Source organism: Nomascus leucogenys, chromosome 18 (genome assembly GCF_006542625.1).
Source record: "Nomascus leucogenys isolate Asia chromosome 18, Asia_NLE_v1, whole genome shotgun sequence".
Classification (NCBI taxonomy): domain Eukaryota; kingdom Metazoa; phylum Chordata; class Mammalia; order Primates; family Hylobatidae; genus Nomascus; species Nomascus leucogenys.
This window is the reverse complement of record NC_044398.1, coordinates 42,340,934-42,354,434: the sequence shown is the minus strand read 5'-3', so window position 1 is coordinate 42,354,434 and position 13,501 is coordinate 42,340,934. Positions and strand designations below refer to the sequence as shown.

The following is a 13,501-nucleotide window of genomic DNA, read 5'->3' as shown; positions in this document are numbered from 1 at the left end:
ACATATTTTGGAAAATTTTTGAATAATTCCTTAAACTAGCATATCAACATTTATTTGAATGCTAACAATGGGTACTCAACACATTACACACTAAACCCCTTTTGGAACAAGATTTAAAGAATACTCAAGTCATGTTATGTGTCCTTGGGCTAATCTACACCATTGTTAATCTCTGCCTAACTTCAATCCTGGGTCCCCTTTACTCTCTCAGGAGACTCTACCTTGGAATAGTCCTGGATTTTTCCAGATTTAGCAAAGGCAACCCTATTGTCATTCATTCACTCACCACAAGCCTAGCAGGGGGTGGAAGGGAGATCCTGAGATGAAAGCAGGATCCCTTCAGCTTGCCCAGCAGAATTCCAAAGTAGACATTCCAAAGCCCAGGGCACCCCAAGTGTGGCTTGAATGGACCCTGGATGGCCTAACCTGGGACACCTGCTCCTCAGATTGGACCCCGAGACCCTCCTCCTGAGCCCCCTCCCTGCTATAAGTCATCCTCTGTCAAGAAGGGCAGCTGCTTCAACTGGAAATCTCGGCTTGCATTTCCCAGTGCTGCGGGCAAGATATGGCCTGCCACAGGATGCTCCATCCAGGGCCTTGCCCAGCCAGCCAATCACTCTATTTATGGTAACAATCAACTTCTCTTGTTACAGTTCAGTTTGTTTATAGAATGATGTAATTTCGGGAAAGAAAGCTTTTCCTGAGGTCAGTACAATACAACCTTGGACAAAAGGCTGTGTGCTGGGAATCTGGGGTCATCCAGGTTCTCTGGGGCACAGACACATGTGCCCTGGGCACACCCCTGCTTAATTATTCGGTGAGAGTGATGGCTGGATACACAGTGTTCCCAGGGATCAACCGATGGAGTTCGGGGGGAAGCCTCCTAGAAAGCGCCCTCGTTGAAGACGTGGTCAGCGTTACTGTCTGCCCAGGGCATCCCCAGCTTACTTGCCAGAAATCTGCATGACTTTTGAGGATGTACTGACAGTGAGCATGTGCTAGAAAATGCTTAGGTCATAAACGGGGCTGTTATGTGGATGCAACCTGGCAGGAGGTTTTTCCTCCTGAGGGCACAGGAATGCCAGCAGCCCCGACACAGGTCATGGTGCTTGCTGTGCCTGTGCTCAGGCCTGGCTCCCCATGCGCCCAGGGGAGAGGCCAGGCTGCGGCGTCACCTTATGATTGTAGAAGTGGCCGTTGATAGAGAACCGGTGTCGCCGGATACGCTGGGCCTCACCAGGGGCACGGCACTTGGGCCTCCTCTGGCTCATGCAACTGGCGTCGCTCTTGGTCCGCATCAGCTGGGGGGCCTCCTCTGCCTCCTCCAGGGGCCCTGCATGAGAAATGGGTGAGAGAATGGCAAGGTGGGTGATGCTGACAGAGCAACTGCCTGCTGTCGGGAGGTCTGGCTCCCTAGAGCCCTGTGGTCACGTGCATTGGGGCAGATGGGGACGTGAGGGCCATTTCTGGACTGGAGACTGGATATTCCCAGCTTGCAGATAGGAAGGTGAGACCCAGACAGGGTAACCTGGATCACAATGTCACATGGCCATACCCCTCTTGGTCTCTGTCTTAGGGTGCCCACGGAGGTCTTTGGTGGCCCCAGCCCTGTCTTCTGAGCCTCTGCTCTGAAACAGGCCTTTTACTGAGTGCTAAGGGAAGGGGAACAAAGAGGATGAATGAGCAGGTACAGAGGGTGAGGACGAGGTCCCAGAGGGAGGCGAGGGGCTAGGAGAGCACAGTGCCTTCTGTGGATGCTCCTCTTTCCCATAGCACACACAGGGCGGGAGACTCAGGCCACCCCCACACTGTCACTGTCACCTCCCAAGCCTCTGCTCACTTTTCCATGAAGAGGAGCGAGAATGAGGGCAGAGCACCTCCCAGGCAGGCACCTGGGTAGGGGTCCAGCAGGTGAAGCCCCTCTTTTGCTGGGGCGCAAAGCTGTCCTTCGGAGATTGTGGTTTGAGCCAAGCCCCCCTGCTCCTACCCTGGATGAGGCAGGGGTCTGGGCAGCTTGCGGGCTCCGCTTACCCGAGTTGTCTGTGGAACTCTCAGCCTTGTGCACTGGCTGAATGCTTGGCCGCTGGGCTGTGACGTTCCCGTCCTGGGGCGATGGCTCCTTTCTGAAAAGAGACAACTGCAGTGCTGAGATGGCTGCTGGCAGAGAAAGGGAGCTCAGGCCAAGGAGAAGAGACCAACAGCCTCTGGGGTAGGACACAGGCGGGAAGCAAGGCAGGCTGAGGTGAGGCCTGGATTTCAAACCGAGAGAGTCAGTATGAAACAATAAAAGAAAAGTAGAGGCCTCCCCCAGCATCTGCTGGATGGAGAGTGAGCCTGGCCCTGCAGACCTGAGGGCTTGTGCTGGGCTGCATTGCACAGACACACGGACCCATGAACGTAGTCAGGGCCTGCGCATTCTTAGGCACCAGGCTTAGCCAGGCCAGCAGCTGTGTGCCAAACAGGCTTGCTGGGCTTCCCGAAGGCCTGGTGGGGTGTCAAGCAGGGACCACCTAGAAGGGCCCAACCTCCAGGCCTCTTGGCAGGATGAACCCCAGGCCAGCGTAGCCAGTGCTGGGCTGGAGAAGGAGTGGGTATGATGGGACAGAGCCCTGCAGCCCAGGCGACCTGGGGAGGAGAAGACAGACAGGATCCTGGAGAACACACGGGCACAGCCGCGACTGCTGTCTGTGAGTGCTTTACCTCGAAGAGGGGCGCATGTGAGTCACACTTGCAGCCTTCCTAAGGAGTCTGACTTTATGCTCTAATTCTGTGTGGCTCAGAATTCGCTGAGTGACTGGGGACACCTAGAGATGTGCCGGGGCTGTCAGGGTGGTGGATGCTGTCACAGCATGGGTTTTATGTGAAATCTGAAGGGGGCAAAGCTCTGAATGTGTGCCCTCTACAGGAGTTACTACTGCAGAAGCAGGCAAGGCCCAGCCACTAACTGCGTCTTTTGGGAGTGGGCTGAGGAGGAGATAAATGCACATTGAACGGTAAGGCAGGCAGGAGACCATTTCCTCTTGACGGAAACATTATTCTGATATTAAACAAATGTAATGTGAAATTCTGATAAATGTATTTTTAAAATTTTGACATTAAAATGAAAACAGAGTAGTAAGAGGCTAAATTCATGTGAATTTTAAAGATAGAACAAGAGATGGCGAGACATGCTCGGCTTGCATAGGTGTTGGGGGCCCCCCTGGCCATAGTCGTCCCTTCTTGCCAGCAAGGTGGCTTGCAAGAAGATTTGAGAAACAGAAATGGAGGTCATGGGAGCCTGGGATGTTCTCCAGAAAGGAGGGAGAGGCCACCCTGGGCGAGGCTGTGGACTGAGATAGTCACAGGGTATGGGGATGAGGCTGGGTCACCCTCCTGTGCCAGTGTCCCATAAGGGAACAGGGCTCCCTCCCTGAGGCTCAGGATATCCCCAACCCGCACCCCAGACAGGGAGCTCAGGCTGAGTAGGTGTCAAAGAAGCCACTGGGTACTCACGGAGGGCAGCTGGGCCGTCCAGGCATCCATGAGGTGGAGGGGAGGTGCACCTGCTCCCGGTCATCCTGCATCTGCAGCCGGATGGGCCGCCTCAGCCCCCAGGCAATGTTGAGGAGCCCCTCGATGATCAGAGTCCCTTCTTCCTGTGGGGGTCCACACATCAGCCCTTCCCCCAGAGCAGCTGCCCACCTTCCCTGTGCCGCCTAGGGATGGGATGCTCTGAACACTCAGGCATTGCACATCCCTCCTCCTGAGTGGCCCCATCCCCTCAGGAAGGACCATCAGCCACTACGTGCCCTGGGGCGCGTGACCAGGCCCTGTGGGAGGAAGCCTGAGATGTGCTCAGCTCATGCCTGGCCAGGGGCACAGCCCAGAAGGCAGTGGCTGAGTCAGGTGTCCCACAGGAACCCAGCTGCTGGCCGGCAGGCATGTCCACACCGTGGTGAGGAAGTGGTTCCAGGGACGCACAGCCTGTCTGCTCGTGCCAAGCAGGGGACCTCTCTGCCCACACTGCACCTGGGAGGGGGTCCTGCGCCACCAGGTGCTGTGGCCACCAGGCCCGGCAGAGTCCCACGCCCACCAGAGCAGAAGTGGGTACTCTCTGTCCTAGCTGTCTCAGCCTCACCCTTCTCCCGGTGCCTTCAACAGCAGCAGCATCCACTTGCCAGGGCTGACAAAGGGTCTTGCTTTTCTCACCACTGCTTAGACATCACTAGCCCTATATCCCATACCATAATTTCTACAACAGCCTTCATCCCATGTCCCCAATCTGCCTCGGTTTCCCTAGGTCTGCAGGTGACATGGCTCCTCTCCTGCTGCCAACCTGGGGCCCTAATCAACAGAGTCCTCTGCAGGCACCTTGCTAGTGCTGGTCGGCACCCCTTGGGCCCTTGATTCAGTGCCTCTGACCTATTCCAGGCCTCTATCTCTGCAAGACCACCCCAGGCCTCTGTGCCAGTCCCAGTCACTCTGTGTGTAAGCCTGGCCAAGCTGAGTCATTTGCCAGAATACTTGCCAGCAACCTCGGCTGCCCTCTACCCAGAGCCTCAGTCTCGAAGCTACGCACTCCTAATGTGCTCTGACACTAGTCTCTCCACAATTAACTTTGAATATCATTCTCTCATTGCCATCTCAACTAACATTTAATTTTGTTATTTATTTATGTTTTATTGTGGTAAGGACATTTAACATAAGAACTACCCTCTAAACAAACTGTTAAGTGCACAATACTGTATTGTTCACTGTAGGCACAATGTTGTCCAGCCCATATCCAGGACTTACTCATCTTGCATAGCTGAAACATTATATCAGCTGCACAGCAACTCCCCACTTCCTCCTCCCCTGCCCCAGTCCCTGAAATCACCATTTTTACTCTCTGCCTCTATGAGCCTATTTTAGATTCCTTATATAAGGGAATCATGCAGTATTTCTGACCCATATTTTAGATTCACAAATCCCATTTCTCTCTCTTCGTTGGCACTAAAATCCCTGTGAGAACAGGGACGCCATGGAAACTTCTTTGTATCCCTGGCAGCACTCAGGAAGACCCTGCACAATGTGGATTTCATGGTAAGTTAGAAATGGGGTTTCTAGGTTCAAACATCCTGCTATCCACAGAGAAAATAGTGTATCCAAAGGTTATCAAAAATACACACAGCTTCCAGATATGACCTTGCACTATCTGCTAAAAAGGAAAACAAACAAGCAGAAACCAGAGCTGTTTTTGATACTCACTGGCGCTCTACAAGCACAGATGTGTCACTGAGCTTCCTATGAAGGAGAGGCCAGCATGATCTACGGAGTTCAAAGGTCTGTGGGGGGGTTCTGTTCTTGCCTCTTGGTGTCAGGTGCCTCTCAGTGGAGAGAGCTTGTGGGGATGGCTCACTCACGGAGACCCACTGCCCTCCAGCCCCACCTTGGACCTCAGGCAGAGGGAGATGGAGCAGACATAGCCCTGGCCACGAGGGGCTCAGGCTTGGACACAGAAGGAGGTGCAATGGAGCTTCCTGGAGGAGGTGCCTGTGCACTGCACCCTGGAAGACGAGTGAAGGGGGACAGGGAGGAAAGCTGAGCAGGTGGCCCTGACCTCAGGACCTGCCTGGACAAGGTCGGGGGCTTGGCTGTACTGGGGACAGGCTGGCTTGCCATGACTCACGCCAGACATCCCTACACAGGTGACGTGTGTGCCCCCAACATAGCCGCCCACCGCTGTTCACTCTCCCCCAGCTTGGCCGCATCTGAATGGAGGGAAAGCCCTGTCAGCCAGCAGCGAATTCTCCGCCTCCCTCCTCCTTTTATTCTCTGGACTAATCTGCTCATTGCTAATAAATTCAAAGAAGAGCCAGCGAACTAGACAAAGGGTCTACAAAAGATATAAGAGCTTGGGCAAGGTGAGAAGTGCCATGTGCCACTGAAATCCTGGTCACTGTCTCAGGCACTCCCTGCCCCGATGCCTTTGCGCACATGGAGTTCCCACCTAGAATTCAAGAACTTGGGACTGACGGTCCCTCTTTCTTGCCTAGGGAGTCTGGGGTCTGCCCAGTACTCAGAGCTCAGGCTTGGGCTAACTCTGGAGACTCCTCTTTCTCCCCCACCTGCAGCACAAGCAGGCGTGTCCCAGGTGGGGCTGTGGCTGGGGCAGAGGATCTGTGGCCTGTCTGGGGAGTGCAGGAGCTTCCCAGGGGCTGCCTTTCTCATCCTTGGCAGCCTCCTTTGCTGGCATGGTCACTCCTGGACAGATGCAGTGGCTTTCTAATGCTGCCCAGGTGCTCCTTGGCAGCCCCCCAGCCCCAGCCCCAGCCCAGGCCCAGCAGCTGCAGCGATCCTTTTAAGCAGAAGCCAGACTGCAGAGCCCTTGTTCAAACCCTGCAGCGTCTTTCCCTCCCTCCTAGAGGGAAACACAGCATCCACCCCAAGGTCCGCTGACCCCCTCCTACATGGGCCAGTCTGCAGGCCCCTTGCTGTGCCCTGAGCACGTCCGTCCCGCGCGCCCTCACCACAGGGGCTTTGCACGTGCTGCCCCCGCCACCTGGAATGTGCATTTTCCCATTTTTTTCTGGTTTCTGCTCCAATATCTGCTCTTAGGGAAGACAGCCCTGACCACTGTACCTGCGGCGGCAGCCCACCACAGGGTGCCACTGTGCTGCTTTCCTTCAGGCAGCTCTTGCTGTTGCCTGAATCACAGCACCCATTCACCTCTGGCTTGATCTCCTCCCTTACTAGCATACGAGCTCCAGGGGGCCACACCCTTTGTCCGCTGCTACGTTTGCTGTGCTTAGTGCAGTCACAGCACACACTAGCACCTCACATCTGGTGAACACGTAAACAAACAAATCCCCAGAAAGCACTCCGCAGACCGCCCTTGGTCCCTTGGGAGCAGGGTGTGAATCTCCTAGGAGCAGGCCTAGGGACCCAGCCTCAGCTGCCACCAGACTGGGGTCCTGTGCTACTGATTTTTCATCAAAGTTGCCAAAGACCTGGCCCAACTTCACAGGAGTCATGATGGGGTGGTGTAATACAGAGTGGGAAACAAGCTTTGGGGCAGGGGTGGCCCTGGGGCTACCTGTGAGGGCCCAGTGGAACCCCTCCCTCTCCCAGTGCCCCTACTTGACCAACAGTGAACCCACCCCTTTCCTGCCCTGCAGCGTAAACATTCCCCAGCCTCCTACAGGCAGAAAAACACCTCCTAGCTGGCAGTTGGGCCAGGCCCCACCCCCCAAGCTGTTTTCCTAAGAGAGCCTTCCTGAGCAGGCTATTTTTGGTCCTCGTGACAGTGATTGATAGCTGCTGGGAAGGTATAAAAGCAGCTTGCCTACCAAGGTTCTTCACACTGCTCAGGGAAGAGCCTGCTACGGTGGACTGTGAGACTCAGTGCACTGTCCTCCTCCCAGCGACCCCACGCTGGACCCCCTGCCGGACCCTCCACCCTTCGGTCCCCAAGCTTCCCAGGGGCTTCCTTCTTCCTTTGGGCTGGACTATCCCTGCTCATCCATTCTCCTGCCACCCCCAGACCTCCTTGGCTCCAGGTAAGAGGGAGAAGCTGCCCTTGGGTTTGAGACAAAACACAAGGGCTTTGTTTATCTTTGAGGGCAATTCCCAGCCTGAACGTGCACAGCCTCCCTATGGGTTAGAGAGCAGGGCTGTCTGTAGAGGGCTTTGCATTTACAAAGGGATTCAGGGATTATTTCATGCGTTTCCTACAACATCCCTGCCAGGGGTATTTATAACCCTGTTTTATGGATGGGTAAGTGGAGGCCTGGAGAGGTGGCCTTGCCAAAGGTCCCAAGGTCAGCGCATGGCCGATCCTGGTTTTAAACCCAGCTTTGCTCTGACCAGTGTTTGTTAGGTTGGGTTCTCTTATCTGTGCATGTTCTGAAACGATAATGATAAAATCTTAAGCCTTTGGGGTTTTTAACCTAAGCGGGAAGAAAGAGCCCAGGAGTCTGAGCTCTGGTCTGGGCTCTGTAGACTTCGAACTGCTCTCAGGGCACCGGATTCCTACAGGCAGCCCCAGAGGAGTGTGGGGACACTGAGGGGCGGTGGGACGCATGGCAGGCCCTCACCACCTGGCCTCTGTTTCCCAACAGGTTGCCGCCACCTCTCGCCAGAGTGATGAGGTCCCGGCTTCTGCTCTCCGTGGCCCATCTGCCCACAATTCGGGAGACCACGGAGGAGATGCTGCTTGGGGGTCCTGGGCAGGAGCCCCCGCCCTCTCCTAGCCTGGATGACTACGTGAGGTCCATATCTCGACTGGCACAGCCCACCTCTGTGCTGGACAAGGCCACGGCCCAGGGCCAACCCAAGCCACCCCACAGGCCAGCCCAGGCCTGCCGGAAGGGCCACCCTGCTGTGTCCCTGCGAGACATCACCGCACGTTTCAGTGGCCAGCAGCCCACACTGTCCACGGCTGATGCTGTGGACCCCCTGGACTGGCTTTTTGGGGAGTCCCAGGAAAAGCAGCCAAGCCAGAGGGACCTGCCAAGGAGGACTGGCCCCTCTGCTGGTCTCTGCGGTCCACACAGACAGATGGACAGCAACAAGCCCAGGGGGGCCCCCAGAGGGAGGCTCTGTGAAGCCAGGATGCCTGGGCACTCCCTGGCAAGACCACCACGGGATGGGCAGCAGAGCTCTGACCTAAGAAGCTGGACTTTTGGGCAGCCTGCCCAAGCCATGGCCTCCCCCCACCACCCCCGCCCCGGCAGTGTCCTCAGAACTCTCTACTCGCACCTCCCGGTGATCCATGAACTCTGACCCCTCCCCAGTAAAGGCTTCTGTAAACAGCACGCTGGTCTGCATCTCCTCCAGTCTCCTCCATGGTGGTCACTGCCCCGGCAGGTCTCTGGAAGGGAAATGCTTTTCTGCAGAGGCCCCTGCTTGGGCAGTTCACAGTGAGACTGACCCCCTCTGAGTATGATAACAGCCTGTCTCACATGAGAAGATGTTACTGATCCCGTTCACTCTGATCCTTGCTGGCTGATCACCTTGAGCAACTTACTTAACATCTGTGTTCCTCAGTTTCTCATGGGTAATATGGGGATGATTACTGGCACCTGCCTCCCAGGCCATTCTGACGCATAACCGCATATAGGAGCCCATTGGCTGAGTAGCTACCGTCATTGCTGGTGGGGAAACTAGTGGTAGGGGTGTGAGGCTAGTGGGGTGTCAGCCCCCCAGGTGTTTCAGAACAAGGCCTCAGGCACTCCTAAGTCCGCCTCTTGGCCCCCACCTTCAAAGCCCATGTTCTGGGAGGCCCAAGAGAACACACGGAGTCTTAGCAAATGCACTGATGTATTCCAGGAGGACTGTCCCCTGGCACCACTGGGGCACTCTGCTGGCTACAACTCATACGTCCTGTGGTGGCACTGGGAGAGTTCCCCCATGATGAGGGCCAAGATAGAATCTGTATCACTCAGTCCTACCATCCCCACCCCCACACCGCCTCCACCCAGGGGCCTCATGGCATGGTCAGGGTCCCAGCTATGGGTGAGAAGCAGGGCACTGTCCAGCTGTCCTCCACCGGGGAAGTCCAGATGTCCTAAGGCCCAGGCCAGGGCATCTGGAGTCTGAAGGACCCTAGTTCCTAGAGGCATCTGGCAGCAAGAAGGTGAGGCATCAGGGAATGGGAATCAGGCTGGCACTGATCAGAGGCGAAGGGACAGAGAGAGGAGAGGAGGAAGATTGAGCTGGGGGCAACAGCCAAGCTCTCCTGGGCAGGTCTCTGCCACCTCCTTGCTCTGTGAGCTGTCAATCTAGGTTATTCTGTTTTTTTGTGGCTATTTTTAATTGCTTTGGATTTGTTAAATGTTTATCTGTCTTCTGTTGTGTGTGTTTTCTGGGGAGATAGAATGTAAACCATATTAAAAGGAAAAAGTTTCAGACAAGCAATTACCCAGTTTCCTTACCTATAAAATGGTGACATCGACAATGTTCTTCACACCCTGCAAGGGCTGGGAACCTGCGCATATGAACTTGGAGCTGCATTTACGAGCACTGTAGACAAATGTTTGTATCTGTCACAGCCCACTGTGTCTCTGTGGTGGTCTCAAACCTGCAGGTCCCTGACTTTGGGCAAATGTGTGGGGCAGCCTTTAGCCAAGGCAGCCTTTAGCCAACCATCATCCTCAGGAGAGATCCAGAGGGCCCACCCACCAAGGCAGAGGGGGCGAGGTCCAGGCTTGCTGGGCCCAGCCTCTCACTACAGCCCCTTCTGCAAAGCATCATGAAACTGGGTCAGAGGGAGAGTCCGGCAACTAGGATGAGGTCAGCAGACTCCCCTATGCTCAGAAGCCACCTCGCTGCATCTGGGGAGGTCTGGCAGTTTGAGGAGACCATCCCTGGGCTTCCTCACTAATACCCAGCTATGTGAAAGAGGCCAATGGCACCTTTGGAAGGCGCTCCCTCCCAGTCGAATACAGGTTTGTGGTAGGGGCTTCTGGCTGTGTCCCAAGCTCCTGCAGAGAGGCCCAGGGGAATCCCTTTCCCTTCCAGCTAAGCCTGCTGGTGGGGCCCTTGTAGAGCAGTTACATTCTCCTTCCTATTTGCCACTGGGGTGGGGGTGGGGAGAGTGGAAAGGAGAGTAGAGAGGGGAGCAGAGAGGGGAGTGGAGGTGGGGGTGGGAATGGAGAGGGGAGTGGGGCTGGAGGTGGAGAGAGGACTGGAGAGGGAAGTGGGGGTGGGAGGTGGAGAGGGGAGTGGGGGTGGGGGTGGAAGGTGGGGATGGGAGGCGAAGAGGGGAGTGAGTGGGACACAAGGCCCTGCCCAGAGCCGGCAGGCTGGGAAGCGCTTTGCGGCTCCCAGAAAACAGATGTTCGTGGGGCTGGCCAATCACTCCGGGGGCCAGTGGTCTGCCAGGCCTTCGGAGAGGGGACGGGGCAACCCTCTCAAGGCGGGATGCTGGTTTTCCGCACCCCCGGGAGAGACAGAGCCCCCGGACCAGGGGAAGCCCCTTCCGTTTCTCGCATTGCTGAGGGGTCCCAGGAGCCGAGGAGCGGGACTGGATGTGGAGAGCGCCCGCGGTCACCAGGGGGCGCCCCCAAGCCTCGGAGCCGCGCCCCAGGAGGGCTGGGCCGACGCACAGCACCCAGAAAAGGTCCTGCCGCCTGGGGCTCACTTGCTTGTCCAGAGCCATGGGTTTACACAAGGACATTTCCCGGCGGTCCTTTTTTCTTTTGAGATACCAGCCAGCCTGGCTAAAGCCCTTTGCCATCTTCAAAAGGCACAGACTGTTCTTCGTTGCTCAGGCTTTTTGTTGTAATACAAGCAAAATTATCCCAAAGGCGAGGTTCATGATACAGGAAGTCGGCGCCTCAGCCTCCAGAGAAGGTATCCCTCCTCTAGCCCCTCGGAAGCCGGGAGAAGGCTCACAAGGAGACGCTGGCCCCAGGGCGTGGCCCTGCCCACCTTCGGAGAAGTGGGATGAGACAGTGGAGGAGAAGGCACCCCAAACCGTACTGCTCAGGCTGCCGGTGCTGCGGGTGAGGGGCAGTGACAACATGGGGGGGCGGGCGTCTCTTTCAGGCGGCTCTGGGAGCGCGCCCCGGGTGGTGAGTCCCTCGCCAGCCTGAGAGCCCCTTAGCTTGGGGCTCAAGGGCAACAAACAGCTCCCTGTGTCCCTGAGACCTGTTCACTGATACTGGGTGGAGACCTCCAAAGCCTAATGCTGGAAATGGTATTGCTGTTTTGTAAGTGGCTGTGAGCTTGGGGCCATGGCCAGCACCTTTCATTTACTGCAACGTGACCTTGGACTAGAGACTTAAACTCTGGGAGCCTCCGTCTCTTTGCCTGGAAAATAATCATTCCTATATCACCTTACATTAAACAAAAGAGAGGCAAAGTGCCTGGTGCATTGGAGGTTCCCCGGGGAAGTGTCCATTCCTCTTGTCTGCCCAGCCCTTGGGGCCTGTGGTGCCTGAGGAGAGACTGGCCTGGGATGGCCCTGCCCCTGCAGCAAGTGCCCAGTGGCCCAGGAGGTTGTAGTGGGTGCATCACAGGGTGGCAGTGAGACCTGGAGGGCCTTGGTGCCTCAAGGACCAGTTGTGCCTATCAGCGTCACAGCCTAAAGCCTCGTCTTATGTGGTAATTGTGACCCAGCAAAAACACACACTTCTTCAGGCTGGTACCCCCTGGGCTGTTAAGGCTACAGAGGTTTCCTGAAAGGTACTTTCTGGCTCCATGGAGACCAGGTCAAACCCTTACACTTTCTTCAGCGTTAGGGACAGGAAAATCCCCCTGGTGGGTTAACTTTCTATCATTAAGGGCTGTCAAGAACACCTCTTCCCAGCCTGAGAGTCCCCTACTTCTCTATGTGGGCTGTCCCGCAGCCCACACCAACACACACAAACCACAAACGCAGGGTGGAGGCTCTTGGGGCTTCCCGCTCCCGCGCCCTTGCCCCCGACAACTGTTCCTACAGAGGGGATTATCTTGGGGAATCCCGAGTGCCAAAACTAAGCTCTTACTTGTGGTTTTCAAACTTGACCTTCCACCACAATGCCTTGGAGGGCTCGTTAAAACTTGGACAGGAGGACTAAGTGTTTTCGGTTCAGCAGGCTGGGAGAGGGGCGTGGTAGGAATTTGCATATCCAACCAGTTCCCAGGGCAGCTGGTGCAGGGAGCCACCTGGGATTTAGATCAATCCCCTGAACAGCCAGAGCTGAAGAACAGCAGTGACCACACCCCAGCCTCCACCAGGAGATATGAAGTGGCGTGTGTTAACAGCACAGGAGGAAATCCCTGTGGCGCCATCACCATCTCCCCAGTGCCTCCCTCTGCCCAGCACACTGGAGCTCAGGACTGAGGACTCACCCCAACTCTCTCCAGGCCTACACCTGCTGCTTAAGTCACCCACCAACTCTGCACAGGGACCCACAGGGTGCCTGGCCTGGGGAGTGCAGGATGGGGGCAGGCAGGGTGAGACAGGTGTCACAGAAGCGAGCGTGAGGAGGTGGGTTGGCAGGAGAGGGAAGGGAGCAAGCCGTGGGGCCTTACGGCCTGGGCAGGTCAAGGAGGCAGAGTGTGAGGTTTGTACCATGCCTGGTGGTCACAGGTAGCCCAGCACAGCTTGGACCAGGAGCCAGAAGCTCCTGAAGGGTGTGACGTCTGGCTTGGCCGGCCGAGGGGATGCCTCAGGGGCTGGCTGAGGCCGTCTGGCAGCAGGTTCTGGCCGGCCCTCTGATCTGCCACTGTCTGGCAACCCCCGGCTGCCCAGAGCTGCCTGGATGCCTGGGCTAGCTCTGGCCTGGGAGCTGTAGAAGGGTGTCTGAGTTACTGAAGAGGGAGGACTAGGACTAGTGAGCCAGGACTAGTGAGGAGGTCTTGGGCTTCCTGGGGCTGCCCTGCCCATTCCTGTGTTCAACAACAGAGGAGCACTTGGAATCCATCAGCCTTGGTCAGACGCTGATGGATGGGAGAAAGTCCGGGAGCCAACCCAATCTCAACTGCAGAACCCCCTTAAAGAAACAGCCTTACCACGATAAGACTTGCCATTAGGCGGTACAACTATGTTGAATTA

The 13,501-nt window shown here is 56.3% G+C and overlaps 2 protein-coding genes across 2 annotated transcripts in view; one reads left to right on the top strand and one right to left on the bottom strand.

Annotated features, from left to right (window-relative positions):
• RASSF4 (Ras association domain family member 4) overlaps window positions 1-13,501 on the bottom strand; it is a 35,406-nt gene that overhangs the window by 8,588 nt on the left and 13,317 nt on the right. Inside the window, exons 4-6 of the mRNA XM_030799230.1 lie at window positions 3,493-3,635; window positions 2,032-2,123; window positions 1,176-1,333 (exon numbers count right to left, since the gene is read on the bottom strand). Of these exons, the coding sequence (XP_030655090.1) occupies window positions 1,176-1,333; window positions 2,032-2,123; window positions 3,493-3,635 (393 nt within the window). The remainder of the gene's footprint in view (window positions 1-1,175; window positions 1,334-2,031; window positions 2,124-3,492; window positions 3,636-13,501) is intronic.
• Window positions 7,215-9,876, top strand: DEPP1 (DEPP1 autophagy regulator). The gene is made up of 2 exons (XM_003271183.4): window positions 7,215-7,517; window positions 8,079-9,876. The coding sequence occupies exon 2, from the start codon at window positions 8,104-8,106 to the stop codon at window positions 8,740-8,742; it is 639 nt and encodes a 212-aa protein (XP_003271231.1). The 5' UTR covers window positions 7,215-7,517; window positions 8,079-8,103; the 3' UTR covers window positions 8,743-9,876.

Excerpts from the sequence above, each read along its gene's own strand:
- DEPP1 (XM_003271183.4), top strand. The coding sequence starts at position 8,104 with ATGAGGTCCCGGCTTCTGCTCTCCGTGGCCCATCTGCCCACAATTCGG.